This window comes from Pseudonaja textilis, chromosome 3 (genome assembly GCF_049901715.1).
Source record: "Pseudonaja textilis isolate UNSWEBS1 chromosome 3, rPseTex1.2, whole genome shotgun sequence".
Taxonomy (NCBI): domain Eukaryota; kingdom Metazoa; phylum Chordata; class Lepidosauria; order Squamata; family Elapidae; genus Pseudonaja; species Pseudonaja textilis.
Window position 1 is genome coordinate 81903009 of NC_141992.1, and position 16069 is coordinate 81919077.

Sequence of the window (16069 nt, forward strand, 5' to 3'; positions counted from 1 at the left end):
TTAAAAAAGAGGGGGACTTTCACTTTTTCACATGCACGTGTTGCCCCCAGAATTGGGCTTCTTGCTTGGTGTCAAAGCCGAGATAAGTCACCGGACACAAGGTTTGATACAAAATTACGCTTTTATTTTGATACCAAGATATGAGGACCCTGGCTCAAAAGCTAACCAAGGGCCCCAATTACAATCTTCCAGCAATTTTTATAGTCAAGGGGTGATCGCATTCAGCCCTTTGCCCTTCCCCTAATAATGCATGCATAACAGATAATAGTGATTGGTTATTTGGATCTCAGCCCCCAACATAGCTAAATGTCGCATCACCCGTGTTTCACCCCAGATCGTGGGTATCTTGCAAAGTATCCTAGTTTCAGGTGATTGGGGGGGGGGGATTCTTATAAGCAAGCTATTCTTGTCCCTAATATCCTGGCTAGTGGTTTAAGGTACTAACTTCTGCCTCTGCTAAAAAAAGACAGTTCCAACTCCTTTCCTATTGCAGAGCAGCTCAAAGTAGCTCCCCCTCCCCCACCCCCTGCAACCCCCCCCCTCTTTCCGCAGAGAAAAGTAAAAGCAGTTTTAAATCTTTGTCTGAGGCAGCAACCCACCCCCCCCTCAGTTCTGTAGAGAGAGAGAGAAGACAGGAAGGAGCAAGGCTGCTTAAGGCAAAGAAATGAAGACAAGAGAAAACGTTTCCTCAGAATTCATATTCCTCACTCTCATGTCCATTCCATCCATACCTGGGGCCCTATCTCCACACGTGACCCTTCCTCTGATCCCCGGGGCCTGATCTGTACATACATTCCATCATCTGATCCTTCACACGCACACCGCCAACATCCCTGGCCCCCGGAAACCAATTCAAACTGTTCGATAATGATGTCACTTCTGTCTGTGAAGAAGACGCTGCTTGAAATACACCCATTGTCTTCGCTTGTCTTCCTTCTCTCCCATTCAGAATGTTTGTGTGCTTTTCCTAAAAGTTTCACTGTTTCAACCCTGGAGTAGACTTGCTGTTACTGTCAGTGAGGGGGTGGGGTGGACTGTGGGGGAGTGGAGGGGTGGGAAGCAGGAGCCAAGAAGCGAAGGCTGACTAGGACCAAAGCTGGTTTTGCCAGGCTCATGTCCTTTTTAAAATTCTACATCGTACAGAAAGCGGCAAAGGGAGCCGTTGAAATGCTTAGGAAGGTCTTCCAGCAGAGGGGATAAAACTGCAGCTGAAGAGATGCCTCAATAGTGACTCCTTTTGGGAAGGACCTTGGAGGCTTTCCTCCAACAGTGTGTGTGTGGGGGGGGGGGGGGTGTCCCCTCACAGAAAAGTCTTGCTGGGCTATGCAGAGCGCCTGGGATCCCTTCCCCTCAATGCGGGTTAATGTCCGGGCCGCCTTGATTTCACTCGGCTTTCTTTTGTTTGCACATTTGCCTGTGTCAGGTTGCTAGGATACTCGAAGTCTCTGAAGAGACGAGGAGGATCATGGGAGTGAAATCAGGCTTGGAACTGATTACCTTACCCTACGGACACCAACTGCGCCTGGATCTAATTGAAAGGTGAGCCACCGCCGTTGCGTTTCTCTCTCAAAGGAGGTTTTTCTGGGCTTTCTTCGAGGTCCACAATCACAAAACCAGCCAAGTGGGCAGTTCCCAGGTGGGTAGACCCTCCCCATGTTTCTGAGTAGAGTCAGAGCAGGTTCCTTAATGCCCAAGTAACCTTAACTGAACACTGAAACTGCCCATGCATCCTATCGGGGCACGCAAAGTCTATCGGGACTTTGGAGTTTGGGAATGAAGGGGACCTGATGATGCCCAGATATATGTAAGGATTTTAAATGGGGTCTTGATAACATAAAAGCCACCCTTCCATTGGGACATTTAATTACAAATACACTTGTTAAGAGAGCCAGTTTAGGGTAGCGGTTAAAGGCATGAGGTTAGAAACTGGGAGGCTGTGAGTTCTAGTCCTCCCTTAGGCACAAAGCCAGCTGGGTGAAGTAGGACCAGTCAGTGTCTTTCAGCCTAGGGAGAAGAAGGAAAGGACAAACCCCTTCTGAAATCTTGCCAAGAAAATTGCAGAGACAAGGCCAGGCAGCCACCAGGAGTCAACGCTTACCTAAAGGCACAACATTTAAAAATTTTACGCTTGTTAAGCAGTAAAAAAAATATATGAGAAAGTTTGCATATCAAGACCTGAGGTCTAATAGCTTGTATTGTACAGATCTCTTACGTAATCCTGCAGATCAAGAAATAGACTGTTTTGAAAAGCCCAAGGATTGCAGCCAATCTTTGAAATTAAAAGTAAAATGCTGCAAGTTTGGAGGCTTTAGCCAAGTTGCCACGGTTTCCTGCTTCCAGCAAGGTAGTCCTTGACTTACAACAGTTTGCTTAGTGACCGTTCAACGTTACAATCGCACTGAAAAAGGGGACTTACGGCCATTTTTCATGCGTAACGACCATTACAGCATCCCCATGCTCATGTGATTTATATTCAGATGCGTGACAACTGACTCTCGTTTATGACAGTTGCAATGTCCCGGGGTCATGAGATCCCATTTTGCGACCTTCTGACAAGCAAAGTCAGTGGGGAAATCAGATTCACTTAACAACCATGTTCCTAATTTAACAGTGATTTACTTGACAAATACGGCAAGCAAAGTCGTAAAATGGAGCAGAACTCACTTAACAGATTTCTCAGTTAGCAACATAAATTTTGGGCTCAGGTATGGATGTAAGTTGAGGACTACGTGCAGTTATTCTTGCTGTGCCAGAAGTGAACTCACCTTGAGACACCTTGGACCAGTTGCATTACTGTCTTTTCATGTTTAGAAGTGTAGCAACACTTATGAGATGGAGCTTATGGATGCTTTTGCTAGAGATTGTTTAAAGGACAAGGTCTTCCCTAGGACGAAGGCTGCATCCCTCAAGGTTGTTCTTCATCCTGGAAATACAGAAACTGGCATATTTAGGGGATTTTGTTCACTAGGGGTGGGGTCAGGGCTTCCATAGATGCCAAGATAACAACACTCAGCCTTTCCCAGGTCATCAGAAAGGCACTAACTGTACAATGTTGGAGCACTGCAGCACCAGGTTGATATATGGGTGTCTCATGCTAATCACCCAATATGGTGAAAATCCATGGCTATTTTCTGAGAGACTCTAAAGAAACCACTATATGCCAGCAAGCAAGCAGCAGAATGGAAGGGTGAGATTGGAGCCTCTTTCACTTCCTTCAAGAATAAAAAAAGATAACAAAAATTCCTCTTTGCGCTCAGTGGCGGAGAACTGTTGAAGTTCTGCTTCGGAACTGTTCTCATATTTACCTAAAGCATAACAGAAGGCCAGAAGGATTTTGGAGCCTTTGGCTTTAAAGCCTCTAATTTTCTAAACAGTTAAGACATGAACCACAAAATTCTCCCCCTCATTCTCTGCCCCACTGTGGAAGCACCACCGTGGGGGAAGGAAAGGCTTATGGATGCTTTTGCGTTGGCCAGGAAAGGTTGAACTGATGCTGCTTTTCACCTTGAGGTCTAACCCCTCCTTTTTCTGAGGTGATATTGTTTCATTGCAGAATTTAATCAGTTACATTCATTTATTCAAATCTTATTAAAATATATGCTGGGAAATTGCACAGGAAAATTTTAAGAGTTATCTTAGATCCATGTTTATTCATAGCTGCCATAGATTTATGGCAGGGGTGTCAAACTCAAGGCCCGCATCTGGCCCACGGAGTGGCTTAGATCTAGCCCATGGGGCCAACCTGGAAACAGTGAAGGACCAGCTTGCGGTGCCTCTGCCAGTGAAAACGTGGCCCTCCTGAGCTCAGTTTTTGCTTGGCAGAGGGTTGCAGGAGGCCTTCGTACCTGAAAAAACAGACCATATGAGGGCTGCAGGCGGCCTTCCCAAGCTCCATTTTCGCTGGCAGAGGGTTGCAGGAAGCGGTCACAGCCGAAAATGCAGCTTGGGAGCCCGTTTTCGCTGACAGAGCATTTGGGCCGTCACAGACGCCCCCGATACACCTGACGTCAAGCTGGCCATGCCCAGCCCAGCCCCTGAGATCAAACACAACGCTGATGCGGCCCTCAATGAAATGGAGTTTGACACCCCTGAATGGGGTTCGTATTGGTTATAAGGCAATGAAGACTAATTTGCATTGATTTCTGTGGGTCCCCATAGAGTGATGTGTCCAGCTAGGTGGCAGCACTTACCCAATCTCGGCTGATCTCAAAAAGCGAAGCAGAGGGGAGGATTCGCTAATACTTGGATAGGAAATCAGAAGAAAAGACCACAAATGCTAGCTAGGAAGTTCAGGAGAAGAGAGTGGTAAATCAATTTCACATTGTTGCCCAGAAAACTACAGGAACGTAATCATGAAATCAAAGGATCTAAGGCAAAGGTTTCCAAATTTGCAACTTTAAGACTTGTGGATTTCAACTCCCAGAGCTGGCTGGAGAATTCTGGGAGTTGAAGTCTGCAAGTCTTAAAGTTGCCAAGTTTGGGGACCCCTGATCTAAACTCAAGTCAACAGTGATTTGGATTTTAAAGGGAATTGAATTTAAATGAAGTTCATTATTTTAATATATTGCAAATATTTACAAAGGTGCACCAATAGATTGTTTGAGTCTACTATGATACCTGAAGCAGAGGAAGAATACTGTTTGTCATAACTGTATAAATCACAGGTCAATAGTCAACGCTCAATTTTCAATCAATTGAAAATACTTTTTTTAAAAACATTCAACAATCCTAGAATCGGCAGGCGTGCAATTCTCTGTGCCGATTGGTTTTAGTTCTTCTCATCAAAATGCTTGAATTCACATGGAGCATAGCATCTTTTGGTAGCCCTGACAACACCCGATTTGTTTTCTCTAGGCATACTACGATGGCAATAGGAATTGCAGTGGATATTCTTGGCTGCACGGGTAATTTAGAAGAGCGTGTTGCAACATTAAACAGGATTATCCAAGTTGCAGTCGAACTAAAAGACTCCATGGGGGATCTGTATGCCTTCTCAGCTATAATGAAAGCTCTGGAAATGCCTCAGGTAAAATCTTATACACGGATACTCAGGATAATGAGTATTTCTCGAAAGGCCAACAGTATGCAAACAAAATCACCTGTTGCCAAAGTCCATTAGATCTGCCTCTGCAGATCTCCCTGTTCACTACTCCCAGCTGGCAGCTAAATATTTATTGAAATGAACTGCTGATTTAAGGGAATCAGCAGGAGATTTTTCACACTCCTCTACAGGGTTGTAGAACGACTGCCTGGGAAAAGCCCACCCGAAATCATAAGCAAAAAGCCATCCTAGTTGAGGGGATGGCGGGCTGTAAAAAACTTCCACTGGGCTATGTTCAGTGAGATAATATTGTAACACATAGCAGGAAAACATGCTTCAGAGCTTCCCTTTTTTGCCCTCTGTAGATCGTGCGGTTGGAGCAAACGTGGACCAGTCTGAGGCACTGTTATACACAAACTGCCATCATGTACGAGAAACAGCTGAAACCTTTCAGCAAACTCTTACATGAAGGAAAAGGTGAGTGTGTGGATATCTAGTTGCATAACATTATTCATTGTTGCTGAGGGACTCCAATTAAGCTTTAAGGGCACATCCATTGTTCCCTTAATGGAAAGTGGATTTAAAAAGTCATATCCTATTCAAGGACAGCAAATGGGCAGAATTTATTGGACTTAATTACATCCTGCTTTGCTTTTGTTATTTAGAGATCCTGCAGCCAAAGAATACATGTTCAACTGCTCACATGTAGGTTCTCTGAAAAAAAGCCACCGATGATGGACTTTCTGTGGATTTTTTTTAAAAAAACACTCCAAAATAGAGATAGCTTCACATCAGTTCATTTAGTGACCATTCAAAGTTATAACAGTGCTGAAAAAAATGACTTATGACCAGGTGGGGGTGGGATTCAAATTTCTTAACAACTTAACAACTGTGGCAAGAAAGGTTGTAAAATGGGGCAAAATTCACTTAACAACAGAAAGGTTGGGCTCAATTGTAGTCCTAAGTTGAGGACTACCTGTAATTATCCTAGGCCTCCTGTTTTGTCATAAGAATTAGTTGCATAATGAAGTTCCTGCAGCTCCAATGAAAAATGATCAGTTTTCTTGCCAAAGTTAAGGGGGTTTTATGAAAAGAAAACTGAATTAAAAAGGGAACAATATCTGTCTCTATACTTGATTCACACTGCTTATTGGGATACTTAGATGTGTAATGTATGTATGTATTTACATTTCTAATCCAAATAGATGTTTTCTGCAAAACTATTTAAAATGCTAAAATCAGGGAGGAACCCAATAAAGGTACTTTAAAGCATGAATGTTGTATGTATTTGAAGGTATACTCACTAGAAATAGCACATATAAATATAATAAAGTATATGTAATATATATAATGCAAGCACTTAAAACAATTATATATTAATAGGCAATTCCTTAAGTGTATACGGAAACTGAGAAGATACTCTTAATGCCAACAACTAACTTCATTTGGTAGGAGCTCTCAGAATGAGTTCTCTGATGACTGAAGTGCTGGACAGACATGGAGAATTTCCGATCCTAAACCAGCTATGCCTTTACAGACCAGCAGTAGGCCCAGAAATTAGACCTACCTAGCCAAACATTGTAGAGGTAGTCCTTGACTTATGACCACAATTAGAACTGGAACTTTGATTGCTAAGCAGTGAATCGTTAAGTGAGTCATCCATGTAACTTGACTCATTTTTATTACCACCATCATTAAGTGAATCACTCCAGTGAATTATACGATTGTTAAGTCAATCCATCTTCCCCAATTGGCTTTGCTCTTCAGAAAACTGGTCAGGAAGGTTGTGGGTTGGGATCATGCGGCCAAGAGATGCTGCAACCATCGTAAATCAAACTGGTTGCCAAGCACTTGAATTGCAATCACATGACCATGGGGGGCACAGTGCAGTGGTTGTAATTTTGAGGATGGGTCATTTTTTCCCAAGGCCATCACAACTTCGAACCATCATTAAATGAACAGTTGTTGAGACCTGCCTGTAGTTACAGAGGGCCGTGTTACCATACTGCATTGAAACACCTACAGGAATCTTCGCTTGGTATCTAAAGTTGCAGGCTATAGTCTAGTTCAGGGGTGTCAAACTCCCATCGTCAGTGATGTCCCGTGACATATCAGGACTTCCTCCCCTCCTTTGCTAAACTGGGCGTGGCCAGCATGTGACACTTCTGCTCCGCGAGCCGGGAATTTGACAGCCCTGGTCTAGTTGTAGATCAATTCGTCATAGTCATAGTGCTAACTTGAGGTGCCTTTTCTTTTCTTCCTTTTTCAGAGATCACTTGCGTGTCACAAAACGTCGTCACTGTGCCGTTGCTGATGCCTCTGGTTACCCTGCTAGAACGTCAGACGGTGGTCTTTGAGGGAATGGATGTGTGGGAAAACACTGACCAAAGCTGTGATATCATGCTTAAACATTTGGCAACAGCTCGTTTCATAGCACAAAATGCTGAACAGTATAGTGCAAATGCAGAAAGGATCCTTACAGGTAGGGGAAAAAAAGAATAAGACCTCTTGGTATGGCTCTAAAGTTTTTAATAGTTAAGCTCATAAAAAGAGACACAAGTAGAATCAAGCCCACTGCTTCCACCCTTATTTATGTGCCCGACAGATTATTGTGTTTCTGGTAATTTAAAGGCAGCTTTACCTGAGTTGACCCCATGTCCCTTCTCATTCCCTGAACTGTAAACAGGAAGAGCTGGGATTGGACTGACTTTCAATGTTGCTTATGAGGAAATATGTGGCCTTTCTAGGGACTTTGCATGACTCATTTAGCAACTTTAGAACGTATTCCTAGAGACTTTGGAGGAAAGCTGTTTCTAAGATGCTAAAAATGGGTTGGAATGTTTTATTTTTTAAAAACAGTAAAGCTGGGGTTTAGTTTGGTTGTTCATTTTGTCATCGGAGGCAAAAATTTAGCCATGTAGGAAAATCAACAAGATGGCTGGGGAACTGGGGGAGTTGGAAGTCCACACATCTTCGAGCTGCCAAAATGAAGAAATACTGCTGTGTAGCCATTATTTGTTGTACATATTCTCTGTATGTTTCAAATGCCGTATTCATTCAACGTGGAGGGAATTTTTTTTTGCAATTGGCAGATGATTTAGATCAGGGGTTTCCTACTGGGGTGCTCGTACCCCCTGGGTGTGGCGAGATAATATTCCAGGGGGTGCAAAAATTTGGGTTTAGAAGTTTCAAAATTATTTATTTTTGTAAGAGGTGCAAGAATATATCAGAAGCGTTCTAGGGTGCAGGGTATAGAAAAGGTTGGGAAACCCCAATTTAGATCAACTACGGTACTTTGCCCATTGTATTGTCCTGTTTTCTCCAGGGAGAACCTACAGCAACCTCAAATCATCGGCTGCAGTCAAAGTGACATGCAGCTGGCTTAAACACATGCAGCACTTGGTACCAAAGACTGTATTTTATATTAACATTTGTACATTTCCATTTTCTTCACCAGGTTTTCAGCCAGATGACGCAATGAACGAAATCTTCAAAACAGAATTTCAGATGAGATTGCTCTGGGGCAGCAAAGGAGCACAGGTCAACCAAAATGAAAGATATGAAAAATTCAATCAAATTTTAACTGCACTTTCCCGAAAACTAGAACCTCTTCTTACCAAACAGATTGAACAAAGAAATGCCTGATGGATTCTCAGCTAAAAAAGAAATTGCTATACTTACCAAGAAAACACTTTTTAAAAGGAAAGCTGTAGTTTATGTTGCTTATTTCTCATTTCCCTGGGGCAAAGACTGCCCCCCCAAACCCTTTAAAACAAAATACTTCCTTGGGAATATTTGCTGCCTGCCAACTCCCTTCTATGCTGCTAGTATGATTAAAAAAAAAAACCGTTAATTCCCCAATCCCTCCCCCCCAAAAAAACAAGTTTCAAGCCAATCAGAAACCATATAGCAAACACAGCATCTATACCCAATTGAGAAGCAGGACACTGCTTCATGGATTATTATTCTTATTCCGAAGGAACTGCCATAACTCTAGATGGGGTGTGGAAGACATGGTTATACAGTCAAAAGGTTTTTGTAAAGTTCCTCTGACATCAAGCAGAATTTGTAAACTGTATTTATGTACATTTATTTATAAGTTGCTAATAATGATTTGATTTATAAAGGATTATTTATTTCTTATGATTGTTACCTTTCATGGACACCTCCAGTCCACTCTAAAAAAGCAATTTTAGGACTTATATCCAATAATGTTATTAACAGTCTGTTTTGTAAACATAAAGTTACAGAAATGGCTCTTTAGGAGGTATCAGTTGTATGATATCCCTTAAATAGATATGGAAATTTTTTATAATAGCTGTGAATTAAAGAGTAACACTTGAAATATTTTATGCCTTATTTTATTTTTTATGCCTGGTTATATTGTCAATGAAACACAAAATGACTTGTTTGGGGACTCAACACATCAACTATATCAATGTCCACTTTCACACTGTTTAAGGTGGTAGCAAGATTCTGTGCTTCCCTTTTTTGCTGCTGCCATATTGCTTCTTAACTTTGGAATGGCATTGATAAAATTTACTTCCTCTCAAACATAAGTCGCCTATTCCCGTAATAGCTTAGGGTAGCCTATTGTAAACACAACTGCAATTAAAAGCAGTTAAAACAACAGTATTAAAACACCAGAATTGTGAATCGTAAAAGCAGATCAAAAAGTATGGGCAAATCTGTGTGGTGTGTGTATGTGCACACATATATAGATTGGCCATTTTTATGTTTGCCATCCAAAACTGAAGGGACAGCATGGGGTACAGTCTTGGAAAAGAGTGAAAGCTTTTCTATGGATGGGCATTTCTGGTTGTGTGAAATAGTAGGCAGCAATGACTAGCATGTATTTGCTGATGAGAGGAAGGCCGGAACTTTCCATAAACAACTCTGTTGGACATAGTTTTCAGAGTGTCCAATATTTACAGTCAATTTTATGTTCTATTCACTCACTTACTATAGTCACATTACAAATTCAACCCTTTTCAATGCTTTCCATTGTCTATGACTTTTTCCAACATCAACAATATTTTGAACTGTGGACCTGTAAAATTGAAGCCTCTTGATGGCATTTATCCATATTGCTTATCAATTGTGTTTTCTATGAAGTTACTTTAAACGTCATCAGGTATCTTGGCTTAACAGACACAGATCCAAATATTTTTATATCCTGCAACTTGGAAACTTTTGTTTTCCAGTGACTGATTCTTCCCATACTACTTCATATGGATTTTTTTAAAAATCAAAAGGCTTTAAAATATCTGTATGTCTTCCACCATTGCAGATTTTTAAAAAAACAATTCTCAAGTGAAGGAATTAGAGAGACCTGTTTCACTACTAGTTTTTACAAGCAGTAATGAGTTAAGTGGCTATAATACTTGTATAAATTTCACCAGAGGAAATTTGTGGTGATGTTGCACTACCAAACTTGTATCTTACTGTTCACCGTGAGCTAAATTAGCTTTTTTTTAACCTTTCATGATGGATATAATTTAAAAACATATTTTTTTCTTATTCTACTTATAAAGACGTTTGATTTTAACCAGTAATACAATTTACTGTCTAACCCAATTAAGGTCCTACTCTGAGAGAAGAAAAGACATGATCTCTTTTTCTCTCTCTCTCCTAATCAAATATCCAACAACGACTTAAGGAAAAAGAAGACATCTATCTTCCTCTTTGTACTCTGGAAGTCATGGTGAGCATGACATGAATCCTAAGACAGAGGAAACAAGCAAACTTAATAAAAGGCGTTTAAATCCACCATGGCCTGATCAGTCAACTGGAAAATGTGAAGCTTTTATTTTAATAAGCTACTAAGGCAGACCCGATAGCAGACCTTTTAAGACTGCTTTTGAAATCTATGGCTGATGCTTTCATTATCAGTTCCAAACAGACTTTTCCATCAGCAAGGGCTATCAAACCCTATAGTTTCAGAATTCAAATGAATACACAAATTTTAGAACAATTCTTAAAAAAAAAAAACCCTTATGAGCTGAACATGAACGATCCAGCTGGGATTAAGAAGGCAAGAGAAAACTTGAGAGGGGAAAAAAAGGAGAAGAAAATGGAAGAATCATTTCCTTTTCATAGTAGTCCTGAAATCTGAGACCCACCATGCTACAACTATGTAGGTCAGGACAAAAAAATATATATATCTAGGAATTTTGGAATCCTCCCCAAAGCTTCTGTTTGCATGTGTGCAGTTCTACCAGAAGCCACACTGAAGTGTATTGTTTCAGCCTCTTCTCCAACTTTTCTCTGGCAGGCGTTTGCATTGTGCAGGGAATACTGCACTCCTTATTTGTTTATGGAGGCCAAATATAAGTACAATTCTTTGTGGCATCATTGTTTAAACATGCCAAAAGTGCTGCTGTTTCTAAGTGTTTGTGTAATTAGTAAGCTTTAGTGTAATCCCAATCTGGAATCTGTCTGCATCTTTGGCAAATTAGGTGGAGTATAAAGTGCGCTGAAAGTCACCTGAGAAACCTTGTAAAGAATTTTAAGTAATCCCGAGGAATAATTCTGGATTGGAAGACTAACATAGAGGAAAACATGGATATATATCTTTCTGGCGCAACTTTTCCTTCCCTTCACCACCCGAGCATATTTATGACAAATTAAGCAAGACAAAAGCCGCCTATGACTTGCCTGCAACAGAAGACAAAGAAAGGATCAGGGCCATGAAAAGATTGTTTAATTCCATGAAAATATTTTGAAGAGCACGACTATTATTTAACAAAGCATTTAAACATTTAAAAAATCAACACGTGCACAAAAGATTAAAAATTACTGAAAAGTTATGACTCAGACAATTAATTCTCAACATTTCAAAATAATTTTAGCCAACTGTGCAAGTACAAAGATTTTTTTCCTCCCCTTTACATTTAACTACCCTCATAAAGGTTGCTTTATACCACAGGAAGAAAAAGATCCTCCTGAGGAAACAAATCCTGCCTTACAAAAACAGTAGCACAAAAGAACTATTAGTCCTTTACTGGAAGTGTTAAAAGCAGCTCAAACTGGCTGTTAAGCTAAATCCATAGGGTTCTTGGCTGGAAGAGTGAGAACCTAATCATTGTCTTTCATCTGGAACTTTAAAATGAAAAGCCAGCATTAAACAAACAACTATTCCATGTAGTTTGGTCAGTAATGGCATACGGTCACATTATTATAAATAACCCTGTTTACAATATCCCAAAACTCTAACCTTTAGTGTTTTATCACCCTCAATGTAAATACACTAAATCATCTGTGTAATAGTGGCACACTTAATAGTCAAAAGGAAGAAATTTCCACACAAGAGTCACACAGATTTAGTTTTACTGATAGTACAACTGCTAGTAACACTGAAAAAACTTCTAAAGGAATCCAGCATTGCCGTGTCCAAATATTGCTTTGATTCCCACCTTTAGAAAAGCAGGATTTTAAATATTACCACAAACAGCAGAAAGCTGGTTTATGAAGCTTAATTTAACTGTTCCTTTGCCCCTCCCAATCCCTTCCCATATACTAAGATTATCCTATTTTGCTTAGATTCAATGGTTTCGTTAACATAATTCACAAATGGCAGACAAATAACATGAGCAATGACGGGGTGCTGCAGACAACTATATTTACATGTATAAATGTGTCCAAATCGCAATGTTTACAAATAAAAGTGCACATAGATCATTACAAAGTATCACTCCAATTTTTAACTGGTCCTTACAATAAAGCATACTTGGAAATAAGACGAGCACTGCAGTTCATTTAAAAACTGGTGTCTTCTCCCATCCCCAACTAAAAAAAATAGGCAATTAAAAAAAGGCTCCCATAAAAATCCTATTAAAAACATTCATTGGACGTAAAAAAAAATCGATACATGTACTTTTGTTTTCCAATGTGTCACGTTCACAATGCACCTTGAGTTGTGGAATGGTAGAGATCGAGAAAACATCTACCATTGGCTACCAACAGCTGCAGAACTGTAGAAAGATTGAGGTCATACAGAGCTGAGACCCAATAGCCCTTGGCGGGATACTGAAGTGGTATTGTTGGCAATCAACAGATTTAGGCACTCGAGAGTTTAAGGCAGCATCTGAATGACAAGCACTTGATTTCTGAAAAGAGTTGGTTGTCTTATAGCGGCAAATCTGTGCTCTTTATTATCCTAGGATTTCAGTGCTCATGAGAAAGTATTGAGGTGCTGAGGGTAGGCTGGAATGGCCTAGTGCTGAGATGTATTCCATTCCCAAAGCAGAATGAATGTTACTTTCACAGCCGGTGTAACGTCAAAGAACTGGAATGGTCACAATGAAGAAGATAAAACAAACGAACAAATTACAGTGACATAAACGGGTAGGGAAATAAAAACTTTAGTACTGGAGGTTGCTACAAATGCAGGAGACGAGGAAGAGCTATGGAAGTACAAAACATTAGGCGAACATGCCTGACACGTATCTAGACATGCAGGAAAAGGTTAGGGCGAGCATGGAAGTGGCACAGGCAGAAGACTGTCAATGACAAGATTTCGACTGAACGCCGATTTTGAAAATGGATATGGAAAAGGAAGCAGCTGAAACAGCCAATATAAAATGCAAGTGGTAAACAGTTAGCATTTCAGAACTTCAAACTATGGAGAGGATATGTTTTCAAACTGGGGTGTTTGGTTCTGTTGGGATGGAGCTTTAGAGCTTACCACAATTTTGAACACACAAGAGAAATGCTAACATTGTTAGTGAGAAACATATGCCTACATGCTTTCATGCAACTGGCTTTCTCCCATCTTGCTGGGCCTAACACCCTCCCCCCAAAAAGCAGCTGCATGTAACCTCCTTCAACATGTCGCCCATTTTCTCAGATACCCGCTTCAGGAACCTGCAATCCGAGAGGAAAAGAAGAACAGAACAGGATTACCAGGGGCCATTCAATAAAAGAGAAGCACAGTCATTTTTTTTCCTTTATAAACATCCACCTCAGATTATTACGATTATACTAGATAATGGCTCAGATCCTTTGCAAAAGTTCTGCAAGTCACACTTTCTGGGTAGACATTCACTCAGTAGAAAATTAGTGCAATTTAACTTCCAAATGGTCCCTAGCATCCAAGTGAAAACACGCAAGTATAAAAGCCCAAGTAATACAAGTTAGAACACTCCAAGTCTAATCAACTGATACCACAGATAAACATCCTCATAAAATAACCCGTTGCCGGCATGAAAACTTTTCCACATACAAAGACTTTTATCTGTTCATTTCTAACAAAAGGAAGTGATCTGCATTTATTCCTATAGGCACTTTCTATTGGGATGAATGGAACCAAGTTTACTTTTAAGTTTTACTTTTACAAGTCCTGCAGGAAGCAGTTGTAACTATTCTGCGCTTTTTGAACAAAACAATGAACAAGAATCAGAATTAGAAATGTGTCAAGTGTTGGCATGAGAGGCAGGGACTGTTTGGTTGTGTATACAAAAATGTATATACACGTATATATAAAACGTGTATACAAAAATCCAAAATATGAGAAAGAGCAAAAAAGGAGCCAATCAGCAAGCTATGTGGCTTCTATAGCACTTGTATCGTTTTTAAGAATCTTAGATTTGATTTTGAAAGGAAAAGCTGCAAAAGTACTTACAGAATAGGAATGTTTGTAAGCCTACATCGCAACTCCCTAGGTTCCATTACATGCAGGAAATGGCATACAAGTGAAAGTTTTCCTTTGTGGCTGCAAGACCTTACACATTGCATTAGCCTGCAGACTGTTCTTATAAAATGTGTGCAGGGCATCAATGGGCAGAGGGCAATGAAAAGTAGAGTTGCTGTTCAGAAAATAAAAGTTAAAAGCCGGTCTTCATTTTGGAACAAGCTCTGGTTCAAGAAAAATCATCGATTGCCCAGAGATGGTATACTCTCGTGAAACTATCTGTTCTAAAATGACGCTCTTAAAAGGAAGCAATAAGCTTTATAAGAATAATATTAAAAGAATGAAAACCAATAAAATACTGTACTGAAAAAGAAGACGCGCAAGTACATTAAGCAAAGATGGCACTCAGAACGATCTAAATACGCAGACATTTTCCAGTTTCAAAACTGAACTCTTAGTTTGGGCTCCTGTGGTCAATCACATATTGAAAGGATTCATAAACAGTTTTGGACTTTTTCCATCCAATTATGTGCTTCAGTATTCATTAAGCAATGTTCATGGACAAGATGATGGACTGGAGATTAGATATAGGTTACTGCACCTTTACTGTTTTTTTCTAGAGTTACATCTATGTAGGTAGTTGGCACATATCCTTCTTCTCCATTCTGCCTCCGAGCTCTTGTCCATCCATCGCCTTTATCTTCCTCTATAATATACAAAACCTCCCCCTCTTTCATGGCAAGGGTACCTTCATTGTGACCTAGGAGGAAATCAAAACAAAGTGTAGTGTTTAGGGTTTCTTGTTCCTTTGGAGGAGTTAAAGCCGGTCTCTTTCTCAGCCCTCATTTTTCATTCTGGGAAATGGGGATCCTCGGTTCCCTGTAGTGGAACATATGTTTCAAATGTAAGCCAACAGACAAAAACCTGGTCTCTTGTTGCAAAGTTGAATCCTTGCCAACAGCTGCTTTTCTAATCTAACATATTTATTTTGTTATAATGCAGAAGTACTATTGCCATCAAACAGAAACAAGTTACGGCATGAATTTCCCAGAACTTAAACCAGATGCCATTATAAAAATTTACATACAATTGTATTTAGATATCCGGAGGGGGTGTGTGTGTGTGAGAGACTGCATACAAAGATGCACACACAATGTTGTGTTGGTGTGTGTGTGTGTGTGTGTGTACACACACATATGCATAGAGGAATGTGCACATATACCAAGCTTAAATGCTTTTGCGAGTTCCAATGTCTTGTAACTGGCTGCTGACTAGATCGCTCATTAAGAAAAGATTGCTACCTGTGCGATATGTTTACTGCTGTCTTTTAATAGAGAGAAATTTAAGGTAAACATTACAAATCGTGTTTTGTTGAACAATGAAAACTCCAAACATCC

The 16069-nt window shown here is 40.2% G+C and overlaps 2 protein-coding genes across 8 annotated transcripts in view; one reads left to right on the forward strand and one right to left on the reverse strand.

Moving 5' to 3' along the window:
• Window positions 1–9386, forward strand: part of BCAR3 (BCAR3 adaptor protein, NSP family member) — an 87731-nt gene extending 78345 nt beyond the window's left edge. For all 3 annotated transcript variants that reach the window (XM_087930218.1, XM_087930219.1, XM_026700364.2), the window contains 5 exons: window positions 1424–1539; window positions 4855–5026; window positions 5407–5518; window positions 7311–7523; window positions 8499–9386. In XM_087930218.1, coding sequence (XP_087786344.1) covers window positions 1424–1539; window positions 4855–5026; window positions 5407–5518; window positions 7311–7523; window positions 8499–8686 — 801 coding nt within the window. In that variant the 3' untranslated portion in view covers window positions 8687–9386. The remainder of the gene's footprint in view (window positions 1–1423; window positions 1540–4854; window positions 5027–5406; window positions 5519–7310; window positions 7524–8498) is intronic.
• A 2341-nt stretch (window positions 9387–11727) lies between these two features.
• Window positions 11728–16069, reverse strand: part of FNBP1L (formin binding protein 1 like) — a 68083-nt gene continuing 63741 nt past the window's right edge. For 2 of the 5 annotated variants that reach the window (XM_026700366.2, XM_087930220.1), the window contains 2 exons: window positions 15274–15432; window positions 11728–13906 (listed from right to left, as the gene is read on the reverse strand). In XM_026700366.2, coding sequence (XP_026556151.1) covers window positions 13899–13906; window positions 15274–15432 — 167 coding nt within the window. In that variant the 3' untranslated portion in view covers window positions 11728–13898. Of the gene's footprint in view, window positions 13907–15014; window positions 15433–16069 lie in introns of those variants that run through there. The other 3 variants (XM_087930221.1, XM_026700368.2, XM_026700365.2) reach the window with 2 other exon arrangements.